At 62.4% G+C, this 17,152-nt stretch overlaps 1 protein-coding gene across 4 annotated transcripts in view; it reads left to right on the forward strand.

The window, feature by feature from the left end:
- The window catches only part of UNC93A (unc-93 homolog A), a 39,542-nt gene extending 24,299 nt beyond the window's left edge, over positions 1 to 15,243 (forward strand). For 3 of the 4 annotated variants that reach the window (XM_053221982.1, XM_027056470.2, XM_053221981.1), the window contains 4 exons: positions 344 to 555; positions 2,347 to 2,482; positions 3,478 to 3,609; positions 14,456 to 15,243. In XM_053221982.1, coding sequence (XP_053077957.1) covers positions 344 to 555; positions 2,347 to 2,482; positions 3,478 to 3,609; positions 14,456 to 14,721 — 746 coding nt within the window. In that variant the 3' untranslated portion in view covers positions 14,722 to 15,243. The remainder of the gene's footprint in view (positions 1 to 343; positions 556 to 2,346; positions 2,483 to 3,477; positions 3,610 to 14,455) is intronic. The other variant, XM_053221983.1, reaches the window with a different exon arrangement.
- The last annotated feature ends 1,909 nt before the right edge of the window (positions 15,244 to 17,152 follow it).

Below are 17,152 nucleotides of genomic sequence, written 5' to 3' on the forward strand. Positions count from 1 at the left end.
ACTGCCACTTACTGTCTACAAACACGCGCTATCCCATCGCATTCAGGAGGCGCCACACTCATGCACCTAGCTCGCCCCCCAGGGCTTCCGGGTAAAGATGCTGGAATAGACACGAGACTCAGCAAACGAGAACCGCGGTGACTCGCCATCCCGAGAAGGGAGACTGGCCGTCAGTGGGAATTCCTTGAGGGTCAGGACAGGGGAGTGGTCGCTCAGGAAGGGCGCCGAGGAGTTTGTGTTGCTGGCCCCGAATGGATGCCCCCAAGGAGAGGAGGGGGCAGATGGGGGGTGAGTAGCAGGTAGGTCCTGGACCTCGGCCTCGCGCCCTCTGTCTTCCCTCCAGGGAGCGGCGTCCTGGCCGTCCTGCTCGTGGCCGCGTTTCTGGAACCCATCAAAGATGCGCAGAGGAAACGCGAAGGAGACGAGGGGCCGCCTTTCTGGTCCACCCTGCTGTCGACCTTCAGGCTCCTTGGAGACAAGCGCCTGCGTCTCCTGGTGCTGCTGCCCATGTACAGCGGGTTCGAGCAGGCCTTCCTCGCGGGCGACTACACCCGGGTACGAGACAGCGCGGCACGCGGGGCACCTGTGCGGCCTCACCTGCGCCCGTGGGTCTCAGGGCCGCCTGCCCCGGGGCCGGGCGGGGGCCGGGGCTCCCGAGGGAGGGGGACGCCAGGTCCTTCGCGGCCTGAGGAGAGCTGTGCTCGTGGTCTAGGTCACTCCCGCCTCCCCAGGGCCGGGCCTTACCTCCGGGGACGATGCGTCCCTCGAGATGTGTCTTCGGGGAGGAAGGGGGCCCCGGTCATGCGCGAGCCATCGCACAGAACACCTGCGGGATGCTCGCCTGCACCCGACACTACCCATAGTTTAGAGTCAAAAGTAGGGAAAGACATAAAATCCACGAATAACACCTGGAAGCCCCCCTCGGGCCAGTTTTCAAATGATGCGTCTCAATCCGGAGATGGATGTGGCTCTCGGGCCTGTCACCCTGTCCTGCCCTAGATGCCTGACCCACGCACTGCCTGCCCCCTTCTGTGCGCAGGGCAGGCCTCCGTGGGGCAGGCCAGCAGAGGGAGGCCCGTGCCCTGGGGCGGGCCCAGCGGGAAGGCTCGGCCACCATCCAGCTCGCTCCCTCGTGGCACGCTCACCAAGCTGCTGTCTCTCTAGCTCCCTGCCCACGTGGCGTCGGGTCCGGAGGAGCCTCCCGGGGCCACGGAAAGGCTGCCTCAAACAGGGGTGGTGGACATTGGAGACCCCCTCTTCCAGAAAGGGCTGGGTGGGCGCTGGGGCGCCAAGGGGCTGAGGCGCCAGCCCCAAGGCTACTCCCTGAGGATTGCCCTTCCTTGTCCGGAATCCGGAATTTTCTCCGAATTCGTGCCCACCCCAAGCCCCCTCCCAGGTTAAATCCGAATTTCAGGTAAACCGCAGTATCTTTTAGGCTGCGTCTGTTCCGGGCGGGGTTTGTGCGTCCCGGGTCCTCCCTGGCACCCTGCTCCCGGGACGGCCCTGACGGAGGGCGGTGGGGTCCAGAGAGTAAAGACACAGAAGACAGAACCGTCCCTTGGCCTTTGGTCAGGGCCCCTCCCACGGGCCTTGCCGCTGACCTCCGGCCTTCTTCCTCCGCCTCTGCCGTCCGAAGCAGCAGCCTGTGTCTGTGTGTCTGTCCCGGCTGTGCGCGGGGACCGGAGTGGTGGGTGCGGGCGTGAGGGCGTCGGCGGTGGCAGCACCGGGGCCGGGGGCGCGGCCGCTGGGACCTCACGGCCTCGTGCGGGAGCACTTCTCGCCTCCGCTGAGATGCGCTCTGTTCTCTATCAGGTGTTTGTCTCCAGGGCTGTCGTAGGCTCACAGCAAAACCACAGGCGGTTCAGGCTCCCGAATCCCCCTGCCCCCTCCCCACGCAGCCTCCCCATCATCCACATCCTGCGCCAGAGCCAACAATGACATCCCGTCACCGCCCCGTCGGGGGCCGTCCTGGCGCTGGACGCCGTGGGTTGGGGCAGACACGCAAGGACACGTGGGTAAGACACTAGGGTGGCACACAGAGCGGCTTCGCCGCCCCAAGAATGCCGGGGGCTCCGCCTGTTCACGGCTCCCCACGCCTTCCTCCAACTGTCGTGCAGAGGAGGAAACGACCGAATCTGCGAGGAGGGGCCCAAAGTAGCGCCTCCGTGGTCCGTGAGAACACACAACGTGAGGCAAAGGCTGCGTGGGGGAGCCCCGTCCAGATGTGTGTCCTTGTTACTTCCTGCCCGGCTCGAGCACGAGGCTCCAGGCCGGTCCCGCCTGGCGGCCGTCACGCTGTAACCCCCGCGGGCCGCCCGCTCACGTCCCCTGTGCTTTGTCCTGCAGTCCTATGTCACCTGCGCCCTGGGGATCCGGTTTGTTGGTTACGTGATGATCTGCTTCTCGGCCACCAACTCGCTGTGCTCTGTGCTGTACGGAAGGCTCTCCCAGAAGACGGGCAGAGCCGCCCTCTACGCGCTAGGTACGTGGACGCGCTTCCCAGACGCGGGCGGGAACGGTGGCCGGCGGAGTGAAGGGCGCGTTCCGCTCAGCGATGGTGCAGGGGCACCACAGGGAGGCTCCCTGAAGGAGGCGACCCGTCCTCACGCGGTGCACAAGGACGCATCCCCCTCTGTCCCTCTTGGGATGGGAGGAAAGAGGAAACACACAGCGGTCGGCGCGAATAACGAGAACTACGGGCGTCAACGGTCACCTGGCCACCCAGTTAGGGTCTGAAGCGTCTGGGGCAGCGGGGACACAGCCAGAAGGGGAAACAGTAAATGTTTGTCAGCTCCTGGTGGGAGTAACCCGCATAGGTTCCCAGGTCATCCTTGCAATCGCCCCGTGGGGGGTGGGGGGGCACTGCCCACTCTGCAGATGAGGAAACGCAGGAACAGAGAAGTGTGGTGGCTCACCCCAGGCCACACAGCCAGCGCGGATGCACCCATCTTCAATGCGACATCAGTTTCTGGACCGTCATGAGGCATCTCTCAACGCCTCGTCGAGACAGACGCCGCAGGGCGTGTGCACAGACCGTGGCCCAGAACTCAGGGCCCACTGGGGTAAAGCCAGGAGGAGTGAGCCTGGGAGCTCCGGCCACCCCTCTGTTCTCACCCCTGCCCGCTCGGGAGGGCGGTGCCGTCCCCACGCTGCCACCGCTCAGGGAGCGACTCCTTCCTCACTTTGGGGTCTCCTCGGCCAGGGCAGAGAGACCCCCTGCCAGGCGCAGGGCACACCCCCCGCACGGTGCCTGACGCAGGGGAGGCCTGCGGTGAGCAGAGTGGTCACCCTGCTGGGCACGTGGCAGTTGGACTCTGGAGGGCACACACGCGGGCCAGCCGGCCCGGCCGGTGTCAGAATCCACGCGAGGACGTGGGTTTGGGGCATTCCCAGGAAACATTTACACAGTGCGGCAAACGGAGACTCCGGAACCACTCGGAGCCCTCACTTCCGGCGGTTTCCCCTCTGCATCCACAGGTGCGGTCACCCACCTGTGCTGCATAATCGCCCTCCTGCTGTGGGAGCCTCACCCCCACCAGCTGGCTGTGTTCTTCGTGTTTTCTGGCCTCTGGGGCGTGTCCGACGCCGTCTGGCAGACGCAGAACAACGGTGAGCGCCCCCGCGTCTCCTGCCTGCCCGGCCGTGGGGGGCAGGCGGTGGCAGAGGACCCCGCGGCCGGGGCCACCTGGGGAGATGACGTGCCCGGCGGGGGGGTAGTGGGAGGCCCGCTCCAGGTTCTTTCCGTGGACTTGAGGGACTTTCTCTGAGCGTCGGTTCAGACCCGAGGTGCAAAAGACGAGAATCACCCAAGGGTACAGCTCCCTTCCCTTCTAAGAATGGTGGTCCCTCCCCGGCTTTCTGCTTGAGGAGCGTGCCCGGTGCCGGGCCCAGGAGGCTGGAGAGGCCTTCAAGGCGGCCTCGGTCCAGATGGGGAGATGGCTGTGTGATACCCGCGGTGGACGAGCTGGCAGGTTACCGCGACAGCATCCAACCAAGGGCACTGGGACTGCGGGTTCGGCTTTCTGGGAGAACGGAGTCGGGGGTGGGGAGGCGGTCAGTGGGGGCTGCATCTGGAGGTCATGCCTGAGCCAGGCCCCGGCTGATTGTCCCCAGATAGAGCTGCGGTGTCAGCGGGGTGGGGAGCTTGAGAGGCAGGGGGAGGCCGGGGGGGTCAGGGGGGTGGGGGAGGCCAGGGGAGCTCGGGAGGCAGGGGGAGGCAGGGTGAGGCCGGGGGAGGCCAGGGGAGCTTGGGAGGCAGGGGGAGGCCGGGGGGGGCCACGGGGGTGGGGGAGGCCAGGGGAGCTCGGGAGGCAGAGGGAGGCAGGGGGAGGCCGGGGGAGCTTGGGAGGCAGGGGGAGACCAGGGGAGGCCAGGGGAGCTCGGGAGGCAGGGGGAGGCCGGGGGGGGGCACAGGGGTGGGGGAGGCCAGGGGAGGCCAGGGGAGCTCGGGAGGCAGGGGGAGGCCGGGGGGGGGGGCCACGGGGGTGGGGGAGGCCAGGGGAGCTCGGGAGGCAGGGGGAGGCAGAGGGAGGCAGGGGGAGGCCGGGGGAGCTTGGGAGGCAGGGGGAGGCCAGGGGAGGCCAGGGGAGCTCGGGAGGCAGGGGGAGGCCGGGGGGGGCCACGGGGGTGGGGGAGGCCAGGGGAACTTGGGAGGCAGAGGGAGGCAGGGGGAGGCCGGGGGAGCTTGGGAGGCAGGGGGAGGCCAGGGGAGGCCAGAGGAGCTCGGGAGGCAGGGGGAGGCCGGGGGGGGGCACAGGGGTGGGGGAGGCCAGGGGAGCTCGGGAGACAAGGGGAGGCTGGGGGAGGCCACGGGGGTGAGGGAGGCCAGGGGAGGCCGGGGGAGTTCAGGAGGCAGGGGGAGGCAAGGGGAGGCCAGGGGAGGCCAGGGGGGCCACGGGGGTGGAGGAGGCCAGGGGAGCTCGGGAGGCGGGGGAGGCCGGGGGGGGGCACAGGGGTGGGGGAGGCCAGGGGAGCTCAGGAGGCAGGGGGAGGCCAGGGGAGGCTGGGGGAGCTTGGGAGGCAGGGGGAGACCAGGGGAGGCCAGGGGAGCTTGGGAGGCAGAGGGAGACAGGGGGAGGCTGGGGGAGGCCAGGGGAGCTTGGTAGGCAGGGGGAGGCCAGGGGAGGCCGGGGGAGGCCGGGGGGGGCACGGGGGTGGGGGAGGCCAGGGGAGCTCAGGAGGCAGGGAGAGGCAGGGGGAGGCCGGGGGAGGCCAGGGGAGCTCGGGAGGCAGGGAGAGTCCGGGGGGGGCCACAGGGGTGGGGGAGGCCAGGGGAGCTCGGGAGGCAGGGGGAGGCCGGGGGGGCCATGGGGGTGGGGGAGGCCAGGGGAGCTCGGGAGGCAGGGGGAGGCCAGGGGAGGCAGGGGGAGCTCGGGAGGCAGAGGGAGGCAGGGGGAGTCTGGGGGAGGCCAGGGGAGCTTGGTAGGCAGGGTGAGGCTAGGGGAGGCCAGGGGAGCTCGGGAGGCAGGGGAGGCCGGGGGGGGGCCACGGGGTGGGGGAGGCCAGGGGAGCTTGGGAGGCAGGGGGAGGCAAGGGGAGGCCGGGGGAGGCCGGGGGGGCACGGGGGTGGGGGAGGCCAGGGGAGCTCGGGAGGCGGGGGAGGTCGGGGGGGCACAGGGGGGGGAGGCCAGGGGAGCTCAGGAAGCAGGGGGAGGCAGGGGGAGGCCGGGGGGGGCCAGGGGATCTCGGGAGGCAGGGGAGGCAGGGGGAGGCCAGGGGAGGCAGGGGGAGCTCAGGAGGCAGAGGGAGGCAGTGGGAGGCCGGGGGGGGCCAGGGGAGCTCTGGAGGCAGGGGAGGCCACGGGGGTGGGGGAGAGGCCGGAGCAGCTCGGGAGGCAGGGAGAGGCGGTGGGGGGGGCCCACAGGGGTGGGGGAGGCCAGGGGAGCTCGGGAGGCAGGGGGAAGCAGGGGGAGGCTGGGGAGGCCACGGGGGTGGGGGAGGCCAGGGGAGCTCGGGAGGCAGAGGGAGGCAGGGGGAGGCCGGGGGAGGCCGGAGCAGCTCGGGAGGCAGGGGGAGGCAGGGGGAGGCCAGGGGAGCTCGGGAGGCAGGGGAAGGCCGGAGCAGCTCGGGAGGGATGCCACAGAGCAGAGTGGGGGCTCGTCAACAGCAGACGTCCACCCCTCATAGTCTTGTGCCTGCCAGTCTGAGACCAAGACAGCGGAGGCCACTTCCTGGTTCAGAGAGCTGTGTCCTCACGTGGCAGAAGAGACAGGGGGCTCTCTGGAGACCCCTCATAAGGACACAGGTCCAGCTCACGAGGAGTCGCCTCGTGACCGAATCAGCCCCCAGAGGCCCCACCTCCTGACACCATCACCTCGGGGTTAGGGGTCAACCTATGAATTTGGGGGACACAGGTGTGGTGGCCACGGAGGATGGGACACGCTGAGGGGACAGCTGGGCCAGGATGCCGGGTGGTGGAGTGGGGAGGCGGGGGGCCGACAGGGGCCAGGCCGCCCGGGGAGGGTCCAGCTTCGCTCAGCAGAAAGCGCTCACCCCGGGAAGGACGAGGCCGGCCCCGTCAGGTTACGGAGGGACGGACGTCTGCGGTGTTAACTCGGGAAAGACAGCACAGAGCTGCACGGAGGAGGCAGCCGTGGCTGCGCAGAGCAGGAGGGGAGGGAAGGTGAGGAGGCCAAGCTTCCGGACAGAATGCACAGCGTGCGGGAGCCGCCGGGCCAGCGGGCGGGCAGGGCCTGTGGCCTCGGGAGCAGCCTCCCAGGATGGGGGGGGAAGGGCAGACACACGGCGGGGGTGGGGGGGTGGCAGAGACACAGAGAGGACGCGGGTGGGGGCTCTCAGCACTGACAGGTGCTTCTGTGTAAGGTCCACACTCACGAGGATACGTCTAGATCCGAGTCAGGGGAAGAGTGAGGGAAGGGCCAGCAGAGGGGAAGGCGGCTGAATGAGGGCATGAGGACGAGGAACGGGGGGACAGGAGCACAGAGGTGTCCCCCTGGCTCCGAGGAGGACAGCCGCCCTTTGGGGACCACAGGAAGGAAGTCGGAATAAAGATCCACAGGAGGACTTGTCACCCCGAGGAGAGGAGTTAGCAGAGTTCTCACAGAGAGCTGGCCAGGGACAGTGGGGACAGCAGGGGACAACAGGGACAACGGGGACAGCGGGGACAGCGGGGGACAGCGGGGACAGCGGGGGACAGCGGGGACAGCAGGAGATGGGGGGACAGCAGGGATAGTGGGGGACAGCGGGCACAGCAGGGACAATGGGGACAGCGGGGACAGTGGGGGACAGCGAGGACAGCAGAGACAACAAGGGACAGTGGGGACCATGGGGACAGTGAGGGACAGTGGGGGACAGCAGGGACAGCAGGGGACAGTGGGGGACAGCAGGGACAGCGGGGACAGCTGGGACAGGCTGCATTAGTGAGCTATACTGCATGCTAGATGCTGGGAAGGCACTCAGGGACAGAGCCCACGGGCAGGCTCACTGTCACCCACACTCGGGGAGCCGGGGGGCAAAGCAGAGAGGCAAGGTCACATGCAAGGGCCGGGCCCCAAGGGCAGAGTTAGGACTGGGGCCCAGGCCTGGAGCTGCCGCCCAGAGCCCCGGCCGTTCCTTTAGACCATCTCTGGAGTCGGCCGGGAGCAAGTGCAGAGCCAGCTGGTGACCCCGAGGCTTGGCCACCCACACACACAGGCCAGGAGGCAGTGACACGGCACTTGCCAGGTCACACAGGGTGCAGCCTGAGACAGAGGCCACCAGAGGTCGGGCTGAGGGTGATGGGTGTCTGTAGGATGCGAGGCCCCACGGGGATGGGCGGTGAAAGACACACAGCAGAGGAAGGGACCATCGTGGCACAGGGGTCCAAGGGCCTGGCCCTGACTTCAGGGGCGCGCCGTGCTGGGCCGTCGGTCGTAAGGCTTCTGGGCGGGAGGCTGTGCACGGAGGGTCTCACTCCCGCTGAGCAGGAAGACCCCCCGTGGGAGGGAAGTGAAGGTCACCTTGCAGGTGACAGGGGCAGCGGGGGCGGGTCCGGCTGCACAGTGAGTGGCTGGAGCCCAGCAGGTGGCCAGGGAGGCCCCGTGGAGATCTGAGCAGGGGGCTCGACCAGCCCCCAGGGAGGCCTGATGTGGGAGTCAGCTGGAGCCGAGCGATTGGGGCGTCAGGGGGGCTCCCGTGTCAGCTGTCGGCGGTGATGGGATGAGCCAGAGCCGAGGGGCCTGGGAGGCACCGCCAGGACGGGAGTGGGAAGCAGGGGCGTGGGCGGCAGGGGTGGAAGCCACGTGACCGCGGGCTTAGATTTGGGGAGTGAATGAAAATGACAGCCGAGTTTCCCACAGACCCATCTACAGCCTGGGATGGGGAGGGGGTGTCAGGGGCCCAGGGGTGTCTAGGCTTCCCCTAGAGATGCGACCACCCAGCCCTGACCTGGGAAACAGCAGGGGGCTAGAAATTCGGTCGGGCCCATCCCCTGACTCCTCGAGGGCGGGAGGCCGGCTGCTGCCCCTGCGGCCACGACCTCGGCCCTCACGGCCTCCGGACCCTGTGGTGGCCCCTTCCTTACGACCTGTGTGCTTGTCAGCTCACAGGGCAGCTGAAAAACGTCTTCGGACAGAGTGGACCCTGCTGCGTTTAAGGGCTTCGGGCTTCACGGCCTGTCTACTGTCCCCATAGCGCCGGTGAAGGAAGGACGCGCAGATGCTGGTGTTAGCGTTCTTGGCGGTCCCGAGTTGTAAACCGGGGACAGGTCACGTCACCCGGCGAACCCGCACGCATGGGTGGGCGACTGCGGGCGTGTTACTGCCAGCTTGCGGGCGTCTCTGACCCCTCGGGACTTTCTTTGTGTCTGCACGTTAAAGGTCAGGCGAGGGACCAGGGAAGGGGCCGCGTGACGCGTGACACTCCTTACGGTAAGCCTCCAGCTGCTTCAGGCGACTGGGGCAAAAATGCTTGGCTTTCTTTCCCCCCGAGACACGGGAATCGCGGCTCTCGCCCTCCTTTCCCGGCCTCGGACGCGGGAGACTGAGGCCGGGCCTCGTCCAGATTGTGCAGACCACGTCAGGCGAGGTCTCGCGTGTGAGCAGGACGTTCCGGCCGGGTGGAAGGCTGGAGGAAAGACTGCCTTGAGTTAAAATGAGCTATTTCCATCTTCTTGCACAGGCACAAACTTATTTTTTTTCAAGGAGAGACTGGTTGAGGGGGAAAATTGTTCTTTTCATGATTTAAGGCTTTCTTTTGGAGTCTGAGCTCGCGGTGGCCTCAGCGGGGAGCGATGGTTTACTCCCCGAGTCCCCTGCAGGCTGACTCCACCAGGCTGGCCTAGAACTCACGGCCGGGCAGCACGGAGCGTCCCCGCGGTCTTTGTGTGTATGAAGGCTGCAAATTTGGTCAGCTTTTGCCGCCACGGCCCCCGCCAAGAGCAGCTCTCTCTTGTGTTTTGAAAGAGCGAGTTGGGTTTCTCATCTTGTCCCTGGACGTGTGTCTCTCGTTTGAGACAACACGTGAGGCGAGCCCGTCCTTTCCCGATCCGTGAGGCAGCATGCAGTTCCGTGTTCTCACCGTGGCTTCCCAATTCAAACACTGACGCAGAACAAGCCGGATGCCTGGCCCACCTGGCCTCCCTCCGGGAGCGGGGCTCTGCAGCCCGACGCTGGACATCCCCTGGGGCTCCAGAGGCTCCCGCAGAACCTTCGATCTGGGCCACTTGTTCCCGTCTGTTCATTCTCCCTGACGGTTCAGGAAAGACAGGTGCCGTTGCTATAGCAACCCTCACACACCAGTGCGCGCATTTGAGATTCAGAACGTCTGGGCTAAAAATACTCCCTCGCCCTGCTAGCCGCCCAAAGGGGTGTTCTGGGTTGATGAACACAGAAAATGTGAGCTCTCGTGTGCCCAGTTCACTTAACCTGTCTTTTCCAAGCAAACAAGACATCCCGAGGACCTGTTCATGCCTCATGCGAGGACAGGAGTCAGCCTCTGCCCTCGCCCACCCACCGGCGCCTTCCTGGGGCGGGATGAGCCTGGCAGAAAGGCTCCTTTTCTTTTTAAATAACCTTTTTATTTTGGAATCATTTGAGCTCACAGAGAAGTTGCAAAGACAGTCTGGAGAGTTCCCGTATAGCGTTGACTTAGTTTCCCCTAACGCTAACATCTTACAAAATCGTGGTAACACTTGTCAAAAAGAGGAAGTAATGTTGGTACATGAGTCAACTAAACTTTAGACTTTATTTGGTTTTCTCTAGTTTGTGTGCTCCAGGGTCCCAGCCAGAGGCCACACCCAGAGCCCCCAACCAGGGTCCCATCCAGAGTCCTCCAGGGTCCCTCCCGTAGCCTGACCCAGGCCCCCACCCGGGGTCCCCACCCAGGCCCCCACCGGGGGTCCCATCCAGGGCACCTATCACGTTGAGTTGCCACATCTCCTTTGTCTGATCTGTGAAAGTTTCCTTGTTGTTCATGACCTTGACAATTTGGAAGAATACCAGTCAGGCATTTGGTAGCCTGTCTCTCATTTGGGGTTATCGGATGTTTCCCATGATTAGGCTGGAGTTATGGCTCTGGGGGAGGAAGCCTCCAGAATAAAGTGCTTTTCTCATCACATCAGTCACTGAGGATGAGAAGAACCTTGATAGGCGGTCAGCCTGGACCCGCCAGACTCAAATTTAATCTTGAAATCTAAAGATGCCAACCTCCAGACAAACACATCAGCTTAAAGTCAGAGTGGCCGTGTCACTAGAATATTCATGAAATTGGGGTGTGTTTGCTCTGGCACTGTACCTACTAAGGGGGCCACCATACCTGTTGGCCACGGAACGTGGAAACACCTGCCACTCACAGCCCTGGTGTCTCAGACTTGGATTTTCTTCCTACTTCCCCCACCCCCCACCTCCCGTCTGGTGACCATCAGTGTGTTCTCTGTAGGTAAGAGTCTGTTTCTCGGTTTTCCTCTCTCTTTTTTCCCTATGATTGTGTGTTTTGTCTCTCAAATTCCACCTACGAGCGAAGTCCTATGGTATTTGTCTTCCTGTGACTGACTTATCTCGCTTAGCATAATACACCCTAGTTCCATCCGTGTCGTGGTACATGGCAAGACTTCGTCCTTTTACGACTGACTGATATTCCATTGTATACATGCCACATCTTCTTTATCCACTTGTCAGTCAGTGGACATCTGGCTCTTGGGCATGATCCTGCCATAAACGTCGGGGTGCTTGTGTCCCTCTGAATCGGTATTTTTATACCCTTTGAGTAAATACCAAGCAGTGCAATTGCTAAATCTTGGGGTAGTTCTATCTTTTTTTAATGTTTACTTATTTTTGAGAGAGGGAGGAGAGAAAGCACGCGCGGGGAAGGGGCAGAGAGAGAGGGAGAGAGAGAATCCCGAGCAGGCTCTGTGCTACCAGCACAGAGCCCGACGTTGGGGCTTGATATCATGAACCGTGAGATCGTAACCTGAGCCAAAACCAAGAGTCGGACGTTTAACCCGCTGAGCCACTCAGGCGCCCCAAGGTAGTCCTATTTTTAACTTCTGAGGAACCTCACACTGTTGTCCATAGTGGCCCCACCAGTTTGCTTTCCCACCAACGGCGCACAAAGGTCCCTTTCTCTCCACATCCTCGCCAACACCTGTGCTTTCTTGTGTTGTTGGTTTTAGTCATTCCGACAGGTATGAGACGACATCTCATCCCGGTTTTGATTTGCATTTGCCTAAGGATGAGTGACGTTGGGCACATTTCCTGAATCTGTTGACCATCCATAGGAAGACGAGAAATCTTCAAAATACTCTGAGGAGCTGCTAACTCCCAGGTCTTGTTATCAGACTCTCTTTGTGGGTGAACTTGTACTAACATAGACGCCTCACAGACCCGGACAACAAGGGCACCTCCTCTGAGCCTTCCAAACAGCCTCCTGTTGTCCCAAACACACGTATGTTGTTCATAATGTGCATCTCACGTTGTATCGTGCCAGTGGCCTTGCCCTCCTGAGTCCCTCCCGTGATAGGTGGACAGCCGAGTAACCAGATGCCAAGAAAAACCTTCTGGGTGTTGATGTTCACAGGCAGGGCCACAGGAAACCCTGCTGCTGGCCCCCAACCTTCCCCGAGGTGCTGGAGGGCCTCTCTTCCCTCCATCCCTCCCCTGCAGAATGTAGGGAGAGGGAACAGGGCAAAGGGCAAGGGAAGGAGGGGAGCTGGGGGAGGGAGGTGTGTGGGAGTTCCGTGTGTGCTCTCTCTCCCACCGTGCACAGCTGCCCACTGTGCAGGAAGGGAAGGACGGTCCCAGGAAAGTCCCTACGACTTCCCAGACTCCCGCTGTCCCCAGGAATAATAGGCGCAGATCACGTCTGGTCCCACCGAGGCTGGGGGCAGAGGGCAGTCCGTTCCTCCTGCCCGAGCTACAGGACTACACTTGACACGTTGGTCTACTTATTGTCTCATGCTCTCTACTCTGGTTACACGTCCTGTGTTACCTCTACTCCCACCGGGGTGGGGGACTTCTGGGCAATAACCAGAAGGAACGAAGAGGAAGAGGCAGCTCTTGTCCTGGAATCGCCCCCCCACCCCGTTTCCTTGTGTTACTATTTATCCTCTGAGCGAGCGCATTGGGTCTCTGACATGGCGCAGCAACCCCACGGGACGTGGGCTCGGTGTTTTACCTGTTGGCTCCCTACTCGCTTCATGAAGTCGCCGTCCATCCACGGGTCCACTTGGCCATTCCACGAGTACTTTTACTGACACTTTGAGAGCGCTGGAATTACTGTGATGAGGATGGGACGCTAGGCAGGATGGCCTCGTGGGGAACTTGACCGAAAAATCAGAGGCGTGCTGCCGCTGGCCGGCCACGTGCAAGGGCACGAGGCATAGAAGCCTGGCAGTGGGGCCGGAGCGGGGGGCACGCTCCACAGCGACAGGTGGTGCTGGGCTGGGACAATGCCAGGTGACAGCGGCATCTGCCCCCCTGATGAGATATTTGTTCTACCCCAAAGCCAGGCGGGGCCACTGAAGGCCCGCCGGTGTGGGAGGGATATGACACGTTTACACTGTAGAAAGATGGCCGTAGCGGCAGTGTGGGGTAACAGGGAGCAGGTAAGACAAGAGAGGAGGAAACCAGTCTGGAGCTGACGAGAGACGAGGCAGGGAACCGTCCAGATGGGACACACGGGCCACAAGGAGAGGGAACCCAAGCCCAAGTGCAGTGAACGGGCCGAGGGCTTCCTGAGAGCAGACATCGCACCTTGTTCATGTTTGCAGACCTCAGTGCAGTGACTGCCATGTAGTTGGTGTGGATGGACAGCGGTGTAGATGGAGGCAGGAAGGGTGAAGGGGACCCGAATCCAGCTTGTGTGATCTTTGGGAGAGACCCGGCTTTGTTTCTAAGCTGAAGGGAAGGGGGGGAGAGCTCAGGCTGAAGGTGCAGGAGGAGGGCTCCAGTGATGGGGTCAAGTGCCCGAGGAGACAGGAGCGGAGTGTGGCCTCTGTGGAACGTGCCCGAGGAGAGGTGTCCTTGGCGAAGAGAAAACTCCACCGGCCAGAGGGGAGGGTGTGGTGGCCAGGGCAGCTCAGGAGGACAGAGAGGGACAGGCGGGCACTGGGCATCAGCCGGGATGCTCGGGACGACCCCTGGGGGTCCACCGTCCCTGCCGAACGCTGTCAGCCTCCCCGCACGTCTGCCAGCTCCCTCAAGTCACGGAGGTGGGGATGCTTCCAGTCCTCAGCCAGGAGCACCACACGTCTTAGCACCCCTGCAAACTGGAAACAAAAATCGTTTACTTCCACCCAGAAGCACGTATCAGGTTGCAGCAGGCTGCTCGGGCCGCCAACAGACTACGGTGGGCGGGGGGTTTGGCAACACTCGAGGCTGTTTCCCACAGTCCTACAGGTCCGGGTGTGGACAGGCTGGCTCTGCGGAGGCCCCTCTCCTTGGCCTGCGGACGGCTGTCTCCTCCCTGTGTCCACACACGATCGTCCCTTTGTGCACGTCTGTGTCCTGACTCCCTCTTCTTATAAGGACACTAGTCATGTGGGACGGGTGGGGGGGCCTCCCTAACGAACTCATCTACCTCCATCACCTCTTTTAAGGCTCTGTCTCCACACACAGTCGCATTCCGAGGTCCTGGGGTTAGGATTGCTTGCGTTCGTCTTTGCTTGGGACCCCAGGGAGTGGTCGTGCCTCGTGTGGCACACAGGTCAGGCCTCCAAGCTCACCTTTTCCTTCCCCACGTAGTCACCCACCGAGTGACGGCTTGGCCCGAGTTCCCACCAGTGCTAACGTCGCGTGAATTCTGTGTTTCCTTTACGTACGATGCTTCCTCACTGCCAACGATGTGTCGCCTGACTTGGCAAAGTCCCCATCGTGAAATAATTCCGGTTTTGGTACGAAGCGAAAATTCCTGATTTTGTTGAGAAAATTGGGCAGCAGGAAAGCCACCGTTTTCAGCAATAGTTGAAAGCAATCGTTTGAGGTTTTGAAGCAACGTGTTCATGCCCGTGTCTCCCCTGCAGCTCTTTACGGCGTTCTGTTTGAGAAGAACAAGGAGGCGGCCTTTGCGAACTACCGCCTGTGGGAATCGCTAGGCTTCGTCATCGCCTTTGGATACAGCACATTTTTGTGTGTCAACGTCAAACTCTACATCCTGCTGGGGGTCCTGAGTCTGGCCATGCTGGCCTACGGGACCGTGGAGTATCTGGAGGCCAAGAAGGCGGCCAGACCAGCCGCTGCGGAGCAGGCAAAGCCAGCAGAGGGGGAGGAAACGGAGACAGCCATGTGAAAGGGACGCGCACCAGGCCCGGGAGCCCTGCGTCCCCAGGAGATCTCCATCTGAAGTGCCTCAGACTTTATAACCGATTCTTCTCAACTACGGCAGCGACACCGAGCCGTCCTGAAGACATCACACCTTCACATGGTTTTGTGTGATTTTTTTTTTTCTATTCTAATAAGTGTTCCATCCACCCTGTCGCTCGCAGAGATCGAGAGGGAACGTGAAGGGATCCATTCAGCTCACAAAGGAAGAAAGTCGGGTGTATCATCAGCCAACTGGAACTTGCTTAGATACAACAAACCACTGTACTTGCTTCTGTCGTACTCGCTGTCGTGGTCGTTCGTGAGAATTGGAAGGATGTGGACATAGGGAGTCCAACACCGTCGTTTTACAAATGGGTAAACTGATGTCCAGGCAAGCCCGCCGACTCCCTCCCGGAGTCAGTGAGCGACAAAGCCAGGCAAGAGTTTACATCTCTTGAAGCTTATAGACCATGAGTTTCTAAATAAACGCAACTACATCATGGACTTATCTTCTGTGCAAACACTTTTATTCTAAATACTCAGTAGAGCACACACACACCAGTCACCAAGTGAGTGAGCCCGCCGTAGACTAGATGTGTAAGACAACTGTTACACATGCACCTTCCGATCAGAACCCGCATCCACCAACGGTCTATTCCCTCTATTCCGACCCTCGTCGTCTTTAACAAGCTGCTAACGCTGGCCTCTGCCCCCTGCTGAGCCTCTCCCTTTTCCACGGCTCTCAGAGCCCTCTGGCCCCTCTGACGGTGTCCTGGGGTTTGTCACCCTTGCCCCCTTCACCCCAAGGCACCTGCTCTTTGCCCAGGCTTCTCCCTCCACTTCCCGGGAAGCCCCTCCCACTTCCCCATGAACAGGCACCCCCACCCAGGCCCCAGCCTCCATTGCAGCCCGGCACTCTTCCAGACCTTCAGCGAAGCCCCATCAGGTCAAACCTCTGTTGAAAACCCTTCCATGGCTCCCCATCTCAATGAGGCGAGTTGAGTCCTGTCCCAAGGAGACCGCCAGGCTCCTCTCCAGGACATCTTGTTCCAGACCTTTGCTCGCACGCCTCTGCGACCTTGAGAATCTTCCGGCCCCTCCACACCAACGCACCCAGCTCATGACAGGCATGGTCCCCTCCACCTTGGAGGCTGAGGCTTCCGTAAATAAACCGTGTGGCGTTCCTGGATGCAAATCAGGTAAGACAGGCCGGTGTGGAACTGATCTTCGGTTTCTCTCTCGGCTCAGAGCCTCTGAGAGGGAGACACCCCAACTCGCTTAGGAATCCCTCCTACCTTCCAGAGGCGCCCTGGAAGATGATCCTGGAAAAAAACGGGCCACATCGTCCTGACCCCACAGGGCATCTGCTGAGACATAGATGGCACTGAGAAGCATGCCCTGGGCCAAAGGTCGACAGGAAAGCACCCCCCCACCCCAGGCTGAGAGCAGAGCTGGAAGTTTGTGCAAAGCCCTGGAGAGACCTGGAGAGGCACCTGTCCAAACTGGCACCCCACGGCAGAGCCCAGACACAGGGGGGACGCAGGCAAGCCTGATATTTTATGTTACTTTATCTTATTTTGTCTCGTTTTATTTTATTTATTTTTTTAATTATTATTTTGGAAGGCCGGGGAGGCGCCCTCGGTGGTTGGTGGCATTGGGCAGCTTGCTGTCGAGTGTCTGGCTTAAACGGCAAAGGCTGGATGCTCTGCTCTGTGGCTCGGGGTGCCAGCCCCTTCCTGATCCATTGGGCACTCGAAGATGAGGGGAGCGTGGGCTGAGGGGCCTGGTCTGGAACTTGGGGCCCCAAGGCCAGCCTGGTCCCAACGCGGGGAGCAAAGGCTCTCTCAGTAAGGGCTGAGGGCACGGTGTCCCCCGGCACCCCCACAGCAGGGGTCTCGCTGGCCTTGAAAGAGGCTGAGGGGTCCCACGGATCCTGACCTCGTTTGCCTTAGTGGATGCGGTGACAGAGGCCCACAGGTCAGCGTTGCCGCGGACACGGGCTGTGGTCCGGGGCGGCCGGCCGGTGCTCTGGAGGCTCTGGGCAAGTGGCACTCTCCCATCCGCCAAACGAGCCGCCTGGCTGGACATCGGGTCCCCCCGAACATCGCCTCCTACACCATCACCGCCTTCTCTTCTCTCTCCCCGCTCCGAACTGTCTGATGAGAAGAGTTGGTGAGCGTGCCCCTGTGCCCAGCTGCGGGGCCTGGCCGGCGGGTGAAGGATGGGTGGCCAGTGGCCTCGGTCAGACAAGCACTTCCTGCCTCGCCTGTGCCAGCGGGAAGCCTGGATTGTAGCAGAAAGGAAGTGATTGAGTCTCACTCTCAGTCTTCCATTTGTCCGGTGAAGATCTCCCTCGTTCCCCGGAATCCGGACAAGGTGTTGTTGCGAAACTCCATGTACAACGGGGCGTCCCTGCC

This window comes from Acinonyx jubatus, chromosome B2, assembly GCF_027475565.1.
Source record: "Acinonyx jubatus isolate Ajub_Pintada_27869175 chromosome B2, VMU_Ajub_asm_v1.0, whole genome shotgun sequence".
NCBI lineage: Eukaryota > Metazoa > Chordata > Mammalia > Carnivora > Felidae > Acinonyx > Acinonyx jubatus.